The sequence below is a fragment of the Cicer arietinum genome, chromosome 4 (assembly GCF_000331145.2).
Source record: "Cicer arietinum cultivar CDC Frontier isolate Library 1 chromosome 4, Cicar.CDCFrontier_v2.0, whole genome shotgun sequence".
In the NCBI taxonomy this organism is placed as follows: Eukaryota; Viridiplantae; Streptophyta; class Magnoliopsida; order Fabales; family Fabaceae; genus Cicer; species Cicer arietinum.
This window is the reverse complement of record NC_021163.2, coordinates 6,945,076-6,961,972: the sequence shown is the minus strand read 5'-3', so window position 1 is coordinate 6,961,972 and position 16,897 is coordinate 6,945,076. Positions and strand designations below refer to the sequence as shown.

General features: G+C 28.4%; 2 protein-coding genes and 1 pseudogene across 2 annotated transcripts; 1 reads left to right on the top strand and 2 right to left on the bottom strand.

The window, feature by feature from the left end:
* The first annotated feature begins 620 nt into the window (after positions 1-620).
* LOC101499569 (WRKY transcription factor 23-like) lies at positions 621-2,513 on the top strand. Its single transcript, XM_004495837.4, has 3 exons — positions 621-1,164; positions 1,662-1,805; positions 1,909-2,513. The coding sequence occupies exons 1-3, from the start codon at positions 761-763 to the stop codon at positions 2,318-2,320; spliced, it is 960 nt and encodes a 319-aa protein (XP_004495894.1). The 5' UTR covers positions 621-760; the 3' UTR covers positions 2,321-2,513.
* A 5,792-nt stretch (positions 2,514-8,305) lies between these two features.
* Positions 8,306-13,140, bottom strand: LOC101499252 (protein RISC-INTERACTING CLEARING 3'-5' EXORIBONUCLEASE 1-like; annotated as a pseudogene).
* Positions 13,081-14,317, bottom strand: LOC113786389 (uncharacterized). Its single transcript, XM_027334192.2, has one exon. It carries the CDS (start codon positions 14,106-14,108, stop codon positions 13,359-13,361), a length of 750 nt encoding a protein of 249 aa, XP_027189993.1. The 5' UTR covers positions 14,109-14,317; the 3' UTR covers positions 13,081-13,358.
* Positions 14,318-16,897: the final 2,580 nt, after the last annotated feature.

Here is a 16,897-nt window from a genome sequence, read left to right as displayed (position 1 = left end):
TTAATAATTATAAAACTTTATTTTAAAGACCTTCTCAAACTTCACTGTGCAGTAATAACTTTTATAAAAATATCATTGATTAATTTAACATTAAAATCGTTTTTTTTTCTCTATCTTATATAATATCAATAGTTATGAGAGTAAATGTGTAAAATTATCATATTTTGACGAATTTATTACTATAATAATTTTTTCATATCCATAAAATATGTCAAGGATCAAAAGGAGGATAATAAATAAAAGATTAAATCAATATTATCTTTGAATATTTATGAACATTGTGCTTATCATCCAATAAAATTTAACGATACAAATAAATATGTAAATGACAAACTACTCCACTTACAAATTTTCTCAAATGACAGAATATTTCAAAGATAATATAGATAAATGCTAAATAAAAATAAAAATATTGATTAAACGCCGTTTAGAATCCAGACCGTGTCCATGTATGCGGAACCCCGTTCACACACAAGAAAAACCTGTTAAGCGGTCAAACATCACGTATGAAAGCGTCGACTATCTCATGCATTGAATGCAACCGGCTCAACGTTGTACGTACCATTTGATTACCTACTATTACCGGTTAACTCTTCACCTTTCATTTCTACTATACCTTTGTTCCTTTCACACCTCTTTCACTCTTTTTCTTCTAAACTCAAAACAAGTTCTCTCTCTCTCTCACACACACACACTCAAAATGAAGGATTTGAATTTGGGAATTTGAGATATATATTAAAGCTTAAGAGATTTATCTTTTATGGAGAAGAAGGAGAATATGGGGGTGAGTGTGAAGGGTGAGGATGTTGTTGATTCTTCGTCATATTTGGTAAACAGTTATAATCAATTTTCAAGCGTGTTTGATTTCTGTGAGGTGGAAAAAAGCTCTTTAGGGTTTATGGAGTTACTGGGTGTTCAAAACTATAGTCCTCTGCTTGATTTACCGCAACTTTCAACCATGTCTGTGATGACTCATGATACACTTAAAGCTCCATCTGCAGATACTGGAAAAGAGTATTCTGAGGTTTTGAATCAACAACCTGCAACTCCTAACTCTTGTTCGATTTCATCCGCATCTAGTGAAGCACTCAATGATGAACACAACAAGACTCTTCTTGACCAACATGAAGATGAAGAGGATGAAAAGCAAAAGATAAATAAACAGTGGGTTTTTCTATTTATCTTTTTATTTTTACTTTTTAGGTGTTGTGTAAATGTGTTCATACTCAAAACCATTTTTATTTTCTATTTTTAAATTTCATACTTATCGGTCCATCTCAAAATATAAACAAAAATATTTTTAAAAAAAGTTGATATATCTTATCTAATTTCGACAAGATATATACATTAACTTATATTTATATTTTGGAAGGGAGTATTATCTTAGGGAGGTTATGGTTTGTTAAGTTTTATTTCATTTTTCAATAGTTAATTAATTTCACAGGTGAATGGGATGAGAAAAAAGTACAAAATTTGGAATGGTATGGTATAAAGTACGTGTTTTTAATATTTTTCTTACTTTTATATTTCAGAATCCAATTAGATATATAAACAAATAGATATGGTGGATTTGCTTTTTGGTTTCGTTTAGAGATTAATAAGAAAGTTTTAAAAATTTGATGGATTCTGGGATCTGCTTCTTGTTGTATTTGGATTAATAGGTTGAAGACAAAGAAGACAAATCAGAAGAGACAGAGAGAACCAAGATTCGCGTTCATGACGAAAAGCGAGGTGGATCATTTGGAAGATGGGTACAGATGGAGAAAGTACGGTCAAAAAGCTGTGAAAAATAGCCCCTTTCCAAGGTACTACTACTACTACTTCTAAAATTATATAATTTTGGTTTAATTAATTAGTATAATGGAATATGCTACCATGTGTTTGTGTTTATGTTTGTGTAATGTGTAGGAGTTACTATCGTTGCACCACTGTTTCATGTAATGTGAAGAAACGTGTGGAACGTTCTTTTACTGATCCAACCATTGTAGTCACAACTTATGAAGGACAACACACGCATCAAAGTCCAGCTATGTGCCGCTCCGGCTTCGCCGGAGCTCAAATACCACCGCCTGCTGGTGGTCGATTTTCTACTAACTTTGGTTCAGTTTTGCAAGGAAACTTCTTATCATCATCACAGTTTCAGCAGCAACATTATCAACATCAACAACTACTTGTTAATACATTGTCTTCTTTGGCTCTACCTTATAACAATTCTTCTTCGTCATCAAAGAATTCAACTTTTACTCAAGAGAGTTCATTTCTTAGGGACCATGGACTTCTTCAAGATGTTGTTCCTTCACATATGTTGAAAGAAGAGTAGATATATGGATATATAATAACTTCATTATTAATTGCTTCTATGTCAATTTTTTTCTTTTTTAGTATTTTAATTTCTTGTGCTGACTTTTTCTAAGGGACTTAGGTGAGAACTATATATGTAATTTTTCTTCCTGATGACTGATTGGTGGTGGTGATTTTAGTGATGGAATGATAATGATCTTACTTGTAAAGTCCACTTTATCTTTAGATTTGGTTTTTGTGCTACTCACCCGTCTATTATATCAAGATTAAACAGTTTAGAATTTAACGTAAACTTTGATTATTTTTTTTTATGTAAGTTTTGGGTTTAAATTTTTGACTCAGGTTCGATCTTAATTGACGATTAGCGTGATTGTCCACAATCCAAATCTATTATTTTTTTTGCATGTAGCCCACAACATCATGATTGTTACTGTACCATGATGGATCATGATCCAATGCAGTGACTCTACTTCCTCAATCACATCTCTTATTTGTTGTTGTTCTGCTTCAGTATTACTATATCTTAATTGCTTCTAGAGTATAGTTGTATAGAACCGAAATTAAAAGGAACAAAGCTATATCATTGGTGGGTTGGAAATAAAAATAGTAAATAGAGTTGTGTCTGTCCTATCTATTTTTAATCATATGATTCTGACTCCTCGTTTGTCTTGTATTTTTGTTTCTTTTATATGAAGGAATGTGCATTGATTTCACTGATGTACACAAGTGACGATTGTTAGGAAGCTTGCTTACTACACTATACTATGATTTTGTTCTGGTAAAACAAATTACTATTATAGTTAAATGTTTTTTTAATTGGGAGAATTTGGAGGTGAAAGTTTTGTACCAATATGGTAACAAGGTTATAAATAAGGGGAATAATTCAACCACTCCAATCCATTTTAAGGTATATGAGTAAATGCTTCTCTGTGTCCTGCACGCTATGCAATTACAATCCATTCATGAATGAGGAATTAATAAAAAAAAAATGAACAAAAAACAAAAGGAGAAAACCTATACAAGAAGCTATAAGGAAAGGATATTAATTAAGTGTGATATGGTACTCATATATGATGTAATAGATGTTGATAACGACACATGTTAGCTTTCTTTATGAAAGCATAAAGACAACCCGTGCTTGTTTTTAAGGTTTGTTTTTATTGAACATGTGTGTGAGAGTTTCATTATATAATTGAAGTTGAAATTTTGATGGTCGTTCACGGATAGGTATATGCCAACACATCGGTAAAGGTTATATACGACACGCCACCGTTAAGGAACGCTGCGGAATGGTCTCATTCACACTTTCATACGCTTTCGTTTTGTTTCTTTGTAATGGTAAATTAATGCCAGATACATTGTATAGAATTTTTGAAATCGTATTCACTTGTTCAGCATAAAGCAGAGAACAATCAGTAACCTAGATGTTCTGTTCCAACGCCAAAATGGTGTTTTGAAATTGCCAATATTCTTCTATTCCTGTAGCATGTGACAAATAAATGTACCATATTAACACACTGCTGACACCATTATTTTAGAAAAATACTCCAAAACCATGAACAATTATCATAGTTTTTTATGTTTTCTCAATATATAAATCTAACCGGCGCTACACCGTATAACCGGATGTAGAAAATCCAAATCCATACATGAGTTAGATATTTTGACATAGTTCCTCTCATGGCATTACTTCCTTCATCGTAATTATAAGATCATTTTTAAATATTTGTTTGTCTCTAAATACAGCACCTTTTATAAGTAATTTCTAGATTTTTTTGTTTATTTTTTTCATGATATTTTTTATTAATCCTATGAAAATAATGACACGGATACGTAGCTAGCTCAACTTTTAGTTGACTCATTGTCACATAATAGAGAAGTTAATTTGTCCGAATTTGAAAATATCACGGGTTAATTTGCTCAATTTAAAAAACAAAATTGAAATTATCACATCATTGCAATGATAACATCTTTATCTATATAATCCATTATTATTCTTCATCCATGATTTCAAATCTTCTTCTTCCAAGAATCTTCATTCTTTTTATTTTATGATTTTCAAATAAGAGAAATTGAAAATTCAAAAACACTTTATTCTTCTTCCTCCATGGATGAAATCTTGAATCCGATGATTCTCAAATGTCACTGTGAAAGAAAAGAAAAGTTGTTGTTAGAGCTATTGCAACTAAAATACACTTTGGAAGAAAATTCTTTTTATTTGCTATAGGTAATTTGTCCATCTTCGTTTCCCCTAATTTCCCCCATTTTTGTTTATCATTTTTATGAAATTTTCTCTCCAATTTTTTTCTATAGTCATCCCAAAGCTTGCTCACTGACTTCTCCAATTTCTCTAATTTTCTCTCCCAAACTGAGACACAAAAGGGACAAAGCCAAACTGAAATACCATTTTCACGATCTAGACCCACTTATGAAGAGCGAGTGTTGTTCCAAGAGGTACATATTTAAAGAGATGTATCACAAATTAGAAAAAATGAATGATAACTCAAGGATTGCATTGCAATTTTTAATATGAGTGTGGAGAACCAAATTGCTAGTAAGTGTCATTTTTTAATTCTAGTTCAAGAACAAATGAACTAGATTTAATGTATTTCATTCTTAATCCAAGGATGTGCCCTCTAAATCCAAGGTAGTAAGCATATAAGCGAACATTTGAAAAATGAAACATTTTGAATCATGTTTCTTTTGCCTTGTTCATGCTTTGTTATATTTTGAAATTATCTTTAGCAAATGAAAATAATTATATTTCAAAGTTCTTTTTAGCTGCAACAACTCTAACAACAACTTTTCTTTCACAGTGAAATATAAGAATCAAGGGGTCCAAACTTTCATCCATGGAGGAAGAAGAATAAATAATTTTTTATTGTATTTGCTATATCTTGAAAACCATGATATAAGAAGTGAAATGAATTATATAAATGAAGATTATCGAAAGAAGAAGATATGAATGTTGAGACAAAATCTCAATTTAATGTTTTGATGAAAACAAACAAAAAGTTAATTAAGAATTCTAATTATGATTCTAAGTGTTTTGATATTTAACATGTGTTTTTGAGTATGTTAAAACAAGATAGGTATCAAACATCACAAATAAGATCAAAGAAAGCAGTTCTGGAAAACGAAGATTGATGTTGAAGCAGTTCTGGAAAACGAAGATCGATCTTGACTTATTGATGAGAAACGAAGAACGATCTTCGTTTATGGCAGAAACAAGAATAATCTGTTTCCTTGAGAAAGATCAATCCTGGAAACAATATTCATCTTATACTCTTATATAGAATCAACAAAAGATCAATTCAAGTCACATTTTTTCCAGAATTTGAAGAATCAAAGGCATGCTTCAATAAAGGCATATCACAAAGATCATTCTTCTTATAAAGCAAATACAACTACAAGACTACAAGTAGTAAAGTACACTACTGATTTGAACTATCCTAAAGCCTGCACACATAACAGAAAAGCATGTACTCAAGGTTGACATACTGACACAAATCATAGAGTACAATGCTAGTTCATCATAAACCAAAAGATCAATCCTGGATCGATCTTTTGATGCAGCTGATCGTTCTTGTTTTTGGCAGAATTTATCCAACAACTCTTTTATGACAGCTGGTCCCTTTCCAACGGCCACATGAGTTGTCCTAAGCCTTCTTGAAGTCTATAAATGTAGCTTCAAGATGAAGAGGAAAACACAACTCAAAGTACCAAACAAAGATCAACCATTTCAATCATACTCAAGCATCTCAATATCATTCTTAAAGCTTGTTGTTTTTAATCTTTGTGTTGTGTTAGAATCAATCACAACTGAGTTCTATTTACAGAATCTATTTCTCAAACAAGAGTTGAGCAATACTAAGATTCTAATACTCTTAAAATCATCACTTTGTAACTCAAGGCTATTTTTGATAACATAGCTTGAGAAGTGTGTAAAAATCCTTTTAGGTTCTAAAAGGTATCTTGCAAAATCCTTTCTGAAATAGTGTAAGGTAAACATGTGAAAAATCCTTTCTAGGTAGAAAGGTAGAAACCGTGTAAAGATCAAGATTGATCCATGAAAACCAAGAACGATCTTGGTTTGAACACTTAGTGAAAAATCTCACGGTTGTGAGGACTGGACGTAACCCGAGTTGGGTGAACCAGGATATATCCTTGTGTGATCTCTCTATCTCTATCTCTATTAATTTTATGCATTACAATCAGAGTTAATATTGATAACATTGATATTGCTGTTTTTTACTAACTAAGATCAATATTCGTTATAACCAAGATCAATCTTGAGTTGAATTTTCAGTTTTAAACATGAATATTTTAAAAGGGACAATTATAATTCAAACCCCCCTTCCTTATAATTGATATTTTTTACTTCAATGAAATCATAGAAGAAAAAAAAGAATAAATTATATAGATGATCATGTTATAGTTGCAATGATAATGGAGTTTCAATTTTTTTTAAATGAATTTCAGTTTTGTTTACAAAATCGGAAAAATTAGCCTCTTTGTTTCAAAAATTAGACAAATTAGTTTATCTTTTATGTGGCAATGAGTTGGCTAGAAAATGGACTCGCCACATAAGTAGCTAACGTGAACATCAACCTCATTAATGGATGAACTATATTGTTCGAAGTTCTTCAATTTCAGTGTGTTATTTGTCTATTTTCAAATTTCAAAGGGGTAAATGTCCAACACCATTTCAAAAGGCAATTTGATAATTTACTCAAAAGTTAGCATTAATATGTTTATACACAATTTATAATAAAACCAAGTAATTGGGATCAAATAATTAATAAATTTCAATTAAGGATAAATCATTCAATAAAATATGAATTTAAATTCTGACTGAAATAATTTTTGGAGAGACTTTACGTCCTCAAATTAATTTATCAACAATAAATTAAATACCACACATAAAGATGATTTGAACTACTAATCCACACTCCACATAGAGGGAGAGGGATTGAACCTTTGGCTCTGAGCCATGAAATGTTATACTAGTATATATCTAATATTATTAATCAAATGCTACTAATATTATTATGCAAATATAGTGGTCCAAAATACTATTTTGAGTTAATTCGCATTTACATTAGTGCAAATGTGTAATGAAAATTTAGATTAATGTTTCCCAACCACATCTGTTACCATACTTTGTTGTTAAGGACGAACAATACTTTCTCTCATTTAATGCATGGGGTGGATATTTGCAAACAATCCAATATTCAAGTAAATAAATGAGTGAAATAGAGTATAAGTTTTTTGAAATAACAATTGAATACCTAAATAGTATAAAAGTAGTGTATATGTATTTATAGTTGTGGCCCGAGAAGACGGATGGTCAGTAACGACTAAAACCGCAACAAATTTCTCTTCAAAGAAGACATTGTTTTCAGGAATTTTTTAAATCAATTTTCTAGCAAATATCCCCATGAAAGGGTGACAAATTTCCACAAACCATAATTCCTAAAAAAGTTTCACATAAGAAACGCAAATTGAAAAACGGGGAACTAATTATAGTCATGATGTTGACAAAAATCGTAAATCCACAACAGCACGTACTATGTACGAAAAATAGAAACAAAATAAGAAGTGGATCAAAATTGAATTTTTATCTGATTCTCTCACTCTAATTTGAACTATGATGAGTATTTTGAAAGGAAGTGAAACAATGCAATAAAAATAAGAATCTAAAGAAACAATATCAATCTAATAATTTATTAGCTACTAAGCAATTTTAAGAAGCAAACACTAAACAGTTTGCGAGAAATGGAAGATGATAAATATCACCAATGCATAAATAGTGACAAACACAAATTACCAAGAGAAATCAAGGGAACAAACTTGTATTTGTTCTCACTGTTTAAAGGTTTTCGAAGTTTTAAATAACAAATAGTGAAAATTTGAAATAGTGTTGAGCAAACATCACATAGAAAATTTAGGTTGTACAAACAAGATCAAAAGGGCAAAGACAATAACAACGGTGAAGACAATAAGACTACTTAAATAATTTCATCAATAATAACTATTCTATCAATTAACCATCTTATCTAAAAGACTGACAAATTAAACTTAGCCAATTTTAACAGTCACTTCCAATCAATCATCAAGTGTCATGTGTCCAATCATCAAGTACTCAAAACTACATTAAACAAATAAAATGGATCTTAATCTTCAAGAACTACCAAACCGTAACAAGAACCAAACAAACGTCCAGCTACACAACTACTTCATAGAAGTGCTTCACCAATTTTGTAATAAGAGTAAACATTAACAGTAGCTAGTTTAGCAAGATTTTTGCTAAGTACAGACTCATTCCAGTCAAAATCCGTTGATAAAGGCCTATGCTCTCGAAAATCATATCCATTAACCACAAAAAGTAATTCATCAACGCCACAATAACTCAAACGTGGCTTCCCCGTCGCACTAGCAGCAAACGGTCCTAATTCCACAGCGTTTCTACATCCAAACCCATACTGCTTCTCCAACTTGACCAAATTTTCAAAGATACCAATTCCAACAAAGGTAAGATTAGGCAGACGAAGAAAATTAAGCAGTGATTTGTGAGCCGAACTAAATCCATATCCCACATCTAAATAAGTTAGCTGAATAATAAGACAAGAGTTTCCATCACAAAGATGCAGGGTTGCGCATTGAGAGATAAGTGCTTTCGGCCGCCAAAACAGACACCACTAGGCATCAAGAGCGATAACTTTCATTTCGGGAGTTTTAGCAGATGGGGTCAAGAAAGACGTTAAATGCTTCTCAACTTCTTTCGCATCAGATGTAACAGTGGTCTTAATTCGACATCCATTCAGATCATACGTCTCCGAATAACCCATTTCTGCGGCACACTCAAGAAGCCTTGGACAATTTATAAGAAAAAGAGTAGCAAGATACTATATCAGTGTCCTCGGCGATTTGACTTTAAATTTGATTTATTGTAAAAAATTTATCCTCAATCATTTACTATTTTAATTTTTAATGTACACTTCTTTCAATTATAATCTTCAGTTAATATTAGTTGTATTATTAATTAAGAATGATAACTTAGTAAAAGTATTACTTTATCTTTTTTATTTATTCACTTTTTTACCTCATCTTATCTTGTAAATTGCATTCATTCAAGTTTTGTTTGGAGAATATGCGAAATTAAATACGTTGTTACGCATTCCCTAGTCTCATCCGAACTTTAAACTGAGGAAGGTAGAAAACATCTAGGAGAATTAAGGACTTGATAAATGAATTACATTTATTATGAGTAATATAAAACGGTTAACAAATGGCTTGCATTTTGGAAATGTAAATTAGTAACTGATGGAATATAAATCGTATGGAGGTCGGATTAAAAAGTAAAGTAGGCATTACAATAATAATAATAATAATAATGTACGACACCGGTTCCAGAGATGTACATGGGTGGGGATCCATCTGCAGAACTTCTAAAAACTAAGCTTTTTAAAAGAAAATTAGGATGCATTTTGAATATTAAAAAAATTAAACAACCAATAATGTATGTCGTCATCTATGAATGAGTTTTATTCTATTTTATATTTAATATTAATAAATTTTTAAATTTTATCTTTTAAATTTATTTTGAAATAATATTTTTTGTGACTATTTTAATTAAAATTTTAATTTTAAATATGAAAATAATTTATTCAACTATTATTGTCATAATCGAACAGATAAATATCATAATTCTTAATTAAGTCACTTTTTGTAGATAATACAGTAACTTCTACGTGAACAAATTAAATCATAGTACCGATGCATTCTTTAAAATCAACCATACTACCGATACAATTTTGATAATATCGTATAATTTGTCTTTAAATAAAATGCATGTTTCGGTTTTACTCAATATTCAATTTAAGCGACAGTTTTTTTTTTTTTTTTTTTAAAAAAAAATCAAGTACACTCAACCCAAAACATTTTTTTAGTCGATTCCAGTTTGTTATACCCATTTAATCGATTTTACTTGACTAACTAGTCCTATGGAAATTAGTAATTGTAAGTTAAATAAATTTTTAATTTCTTTAAATATATTTTATTTTATTTTTAATTCTTAAAAAAAATTCTTCGAACTTTTATCCTTTTAAATTTTCTATCACCAATTATAATTGTTGTTTTTATACCAAAATTCATATCGCATGTTCCAAATGTATTTTTTATAATATATAATTTATAAGACTTTAAAATATCATTAGTTTAATTTTTCTATTTAATCTTTATCGATTTATCTATAACTTAAAATTAAAAATTAAATAATTAAATTAATAATATTTTAAAGTCTTAAAAATGACATGGTATAAAAAAAATCAATTAGTTCTTGACCCAATGTGGAGACAGGGTATGTTGGAATATCACGGGAGGTACTATAACAAATCAGGGTATTTGGAGTTACGAAGGTGTGGCCGGGGCACATATTGTGTTTTCTGGCTTGTGCTTTTTGGCGGCTATTTGGCATTGGGTCTATTGAGATCTAGAACATACGACGTAAATTTTTGTAATAAAACATAGACTAAAATTGATTATCGAATATTAAGAACACATAAATTTAAAAAAAGATTTAAAATGTCTAAAAATAAAAATTGATACATTTAAAGAGATTAAAAATATATCTGACACTTCAATTTTTCACTGCTCTGTCGAACAATTAATGACTCTTTACAAACTAGATTTTGATCCTAGAAAAAACAACATATTTCCTCCATTTCTAATTATAAAAATCATTTTTGCCTATTTAGAGTACACAAAATAGCTTATACTCTATTTTAGTATAATTTATAATTCTTTTGCAGGACATGGTTCTATAAAAAAATAGCATATAGTAAACCAAGAAAATCCTTTAGTCTCTTCAACTTGTTCTATAAAAATTGACAATTAAGTCCTTGAGAATAATTAAAAATAGCTAATTAATTTCTTAATAGATATTCTAAACTCTCATTTAATCCAGTACTTAATTGTCTATTTTAATTATCATTATTGACTTAATTGTCTAATTTAACTATCGTTATTTACTTAATTGTCTATTTTAACTATCAGCAAAAAAATATAATATTCTAACTCTGATTTATATGAAGACTAATTTGGTCTAGTTTATTTTTCTTAAGACAAAAATATGTTTTTATTTTTCTCAAACACTAAATTGAATTCTCAAAATTTCTAAGAAACTAAAATAAACCTTTACTCAAAGATTAATTAATGTTATATTTAAAAGTAAATCATAAATACATAAAATAAATTATAAAAAACCTTATATTTATAAACAATTCAATTTTCCAAGGAGTTTTTATAACTAAGACAAATAAAGTAATAATTATTGTAAGTGTATCTTTTAATTGCTACTATTTGCATACTACCAAATCAATACTCGCATTGGACAATTACAAAAATGTAAATAAGTAAATTACAATTACACAATTTTTTATAGTCTTACATTAGATATTTATAGTCTTACATTAGATAGTAAACATTATCATAATTAACTTATATAATTGTGAAATAAGTATATTTAATACTCCACCATATTTAAAGTGGAACTAATTAATGTCAAATTGAGAAATACGAGTATCATTTTTTTTTTCATCCTTTCTAATACGAAATGTAAAAATATGAAAATTAAAAAAATAAAATGTCAAAAACACATATACTACAAATAATATGAAAATCAAAATTTATCGATTTAAGAAATTTTTAACCATTCACAATTTTTTTAGGGATAGAATCAAAAATGTCACTTTAGTCTACAGAGAAATAGTTTTTGCTTAACCATTCAATATATATATATATATTAGATAAAAGCTGGACTGCCAAAAGTTAAATAACAATAAATTTTGCTTAACCATTCATTTCTCTATAGATAATTAATCTAGAATGTAAATTAAGATCAGAAGAAAGAATGGATTTTATAAAATATCAATTAACGCTATAAGAAAAAATTAATATTGTGAAAAATTAATTAAAGCTAAAACAAAAATGAATTTTGTTGTAAGCCAATTAAGGCTTAAAGAAATAATAAATTTAAAAAATGCTAATTAGGTTAATTATAAAAATAAAAATAAAAGAAATATATTATGTTTATCAAGAAACTAAATAAATTTTATGGTCGAAGATTATGGTTAAATTCAATTATGGGTGGTTAATTTAACATTGATTAAAAATAGAAGCTCTATTTGATACATAAGGAGAATGATCCATAAAACTATTCACTGACTGTCAAACCGATTAAAAAAAAAATACTTACATTATGAAGTTAATGTTAATGCTTTTTAAGATGGCAATCGTATTCCCTAATTCATTTTTCAATACCATAAAAATAAAGTAAATTTTCAAAACAAACATGATAAGAATAGAGAAGACTAGTCGGCGAACGACAGAAAAGAGGATGACCAAACGAAAACTAAGGGCTTCAACTGTGCAAAGGTTTTAAGAGGCGTTACATCAATGACTCCTATTATATATTTTATTGTATGCTTAATATATTGTTTACAAAATACAATAATTACACAACACAATAGACTTATTGATGAAGCTGTGATTTTTACAGGGTCATTAATTGTTTTTTGTTACAAAGTTGATAATAAATTTAGTGTCCTAGCAATATCAACTCTTGCAAGTTACAATACATGGTACAATCAGTTACTTTTCAAAAGAGACAATGAGTAGCAAATTGTTCATTTGCAATTCTGTATTTCCATTGTTGTCTACGAATGCAAAATTGCAGAAAAAATTTAGTTCTGTATTCAAACAACATTGAAACAATGGTACATCGAGAAGAATTTAAAAGTATAAGTCTTCATACAAGGGCAAGTTTATGCTGTACATTTAGAAAACCGGAAATATTAAATTTGATGCTGCAGTGCAACCACACAACAAAGACAACAACTAAACTTCTGGAAATAACAAGAGACAGAAACATATAAACTTCAACAAATCATCTTCAACATTCCATTGATCAATACTCAAACTACGAAAACTAAAATTTAAAAACAAAATACTAAAACCATCTAAATAATACCCTATAAAAAATCTTTTGCCAAACTTTAAACTCTTGGCATCTTCTTAAGACAATCAATTAAACAACTCACCGACGCTAGACCAAAAAAATAAATAAAAAACCTACGACGAAACCAACCAAAACGCGGATAATTTGGGGTTAATGTTTCGCTTCCAAGTAAAGTGCTCCCAATCTTGTAAAATGAGTAAACATTAACAGTAACAAATTTAACAAGTTCAGTGTTATGTGAATCGAAACCCCAATAAAAATCCATGTTCAATGGCCTGTGCTTCTTCAAATCAAGCTTATTAACCACAAAAGCTAATTCATCAACGCCACAAAATTCCAAACGAGGCATTTTCATGAAATTAGCAGCCAAGGGTCCAAGTTCAACAGCATTTCTGCATCCAAACCCATAGTACTTTTTTAACTTTGGCAAATTATCCTTAATGCCAACACCCACAAAGGTATAATCCGGCGACGAAAGAAAATTAACTAACGATGGAAAGGATTTGGATTCCCAAAACAATTCTCTACAAGTAAGATGAATAATAAGACACGAAAATCCATCACAAAGATGCAATACTGCACATTGCAAATCAAAGGTCCCATTTACTCTGTTTGTGGTTGGAACAAATTGGATATCAAACCCAATAACCTTGACTCTTTTCTTATTCAAAGTACGTATGAATGAAGATATATGGTCATCAACAACTTTCTTTTTGCTTATATCTGTGACAGTGGTCTTTATTCGAACTTTGTTGAGGTGGAACGATTCTACATGCACTGTAGCCATTTTGTTGAGTAATAACAAAAAACAAGTAAATTGGTAGTTAGTATGGAAATGAAGAAAGGAGATGAGTATTTATAGGAGTATGTGGTGTTGTGACCTTTGATTAATAGAATCTCGAAACTCATCTGGGGTTTTCATTCAGTAAGCTCAAGGGATTAATTAACACCGCGGCTCGTAAATTGTAATTATTTAACTTTTGTTTATGATTTATTATTTTCGGGAACATGCCAAATTTCATATTCTCTGCGGCCACACCACTTTTATTTATGGTGACTGCTGAGTAATACTAGCGGATGTTTTTTAAAAGGTAACGAGAAATTGATATCTTTTGATATTATCAATTTAAATATTACATGTTACATGAGTAAGTTTCATGATTATTTTAAATTTAATATCACTAGATTTTTAATATTTATACATTTCTTTTATTTTAAAATAAGTAATATTTATTTATTAAATTATATAAAATAATAATAAGTTTACGTTTTTTTAATGTCGTTTTGCCGTTTCTTCTTCACCATATCTTCTCTGCCATTATCTTTCTCTTTATTTCTATTTATCTTTAAGATTGATTTCAATTCTACACTTAATTGAAGTAAAATAGGACCACCTTTATTTATAATGGAAGAACTATTTTCTTGTAACAAATTATAAATAGTGATTAATCGTGAATTGGTAGTGAAATAGAAATCTTTTTGCGGTGGAGCGATTTAAGGAAGGATGACGGTGGAGCGATTTAAGGAGGGTTTCTATAGAGAGAGAGAAAGAGTTAAAAAACTCATAATAATTTTAATTTTAATTAAAATAAAAATTTATTAAATTTAAGATGATTAAATTATATAAATAAATATACTAGTACAACTAATTTTGATTAAATTAATATATAATATATAAATACTTATGTGGATACAAAGAACACGTTTATTAATTAAAAATTACCAGTATAATCTTCATTTTGAAGAGTGCCAACAAAATTGTCTTTGGAAAAATAACGATTTGTATACACAGACAATTAATTAAAAAATCACTTTTTAAAGTTTTAAAGCAATGAATATATTTTGAGTACAAAAAGAAAGACATTGAATATACAACTTTGAAAATATACAACAAAAATATATAAACTTAAAAAAAAACCATCTTTAATATGCAAAAACCATCTTTTATGGCAGGATTAACACTCTCTTCAATATGCAAAAACCATCTTTTTATCCTCTTTTGATTTTTTTTTTTCTTCATAAAATAGCTACCATATTTTCTTGAGTGCAAACCATTTTTCCAAACCTTTTTTAGCCCATTTTATTTTTGATTTTTTTAAAAATGACTACAGCTTTTATGATGTATACAAACAATTAATTAATTGCATCGTTTTTTTTCTAGACTTAAAATAACAAATTCAATTTTTTTACAAAAATAAATAATAATTCATAACTCAATTTTATCCAATTGATAAAAAAAGATTAAGCATTGTTATCTATAAATTGAGAACAAATTCATTCTTACAATGAAGGAGTTGGAGAGTTTTCATTTTTTTAAACTAGTAAGAGTTTTTGTTATTAACATAAATGAAACATAAAATAAATTAAAGAAATAATACAACAACTCAAAACAAAAACAGAATACAATCAGAGCAAATTCAGAAGTATAACAAATATTCAACTTAAGTGGTAACTATTAATAAACTTAATTTTTGAAACAATTTTATAGGTTTGTTTTGTATTATACCTTTAATTTGAATTTGTTATACAATAACTAAGCATTTTAGTTTTGTTAAAAGTTTTATTCAATTATTCAATTTTTTCGTTTATGTCATAATAATTTTTATTTTATTCTTTTTATTAAATTTTGAACTAAATACAACCAACATCAATCAGTATTGAAATTACAGATATTCAAAATTCATTCTTAGGTTTATCATTATCATCTTTAGTAAAATGAAAATTCATGTTATTCAAAATCAACGTGCTTAAAAAGATTGGTTTAAATATTACATTTTACCAAACTTAGTTTTAAGACATATGAGTTGCCACAACTTGTTGATCTTAAGCTCTAAATAATAATGATTTTTTTAATAAAATAACAACGACTCAAATGCGACATCTTGTCGGTGATAGTTTAAGACATCTGAATTGTAACAACTTGGTGATACTAAACAATTTTTTTTATTCAATCATTTTATCGTAACCAAACGCATTTTCTTTAAAAACAATCAACACATTAGCATTTTCCACCAATGAACTAAGTAACTTTGATTTCTACATCGCACAAGAATGTGAGCAAAATTGTACTCTTGTCAAGCATTATTAAAAAAATCTTGATATTTTAAATACACTTTTGTCTCTAGTTTATTTTCATAAAAAAAAAATTATATTTGCATTTTAAAAAAGAGAAAAAAATATATATATATATATATATATATATATATATTAATAATAATTTTATACAATTAATTATAAGTAACCGTATTTTAATAGATGTTGTAGGGTGTTAATATCTTCCATATATGCCGAATTCATAATTTGATTTTAAATATAACTTTTTTTCTTTTTCTAAGAGTTTCCCTAATTTAAATAAACTTTGGTGGCGACTCCATTAAATTCTAGAAACACTTAAAATTTTAGATCGCGACCTCGTTTGGTTAGCATTTTGTGATGTTTGTAGCATGTTTATCAATAATTTCGTACTAGCAAGTAAGATATTTAGCCTACAATTTTATAGATAATTATATTAAATATTGATTTTGCAACGAACCACTATGTGAATTTTTTTTCAATAACCTCTTTTTAATTTTTTGT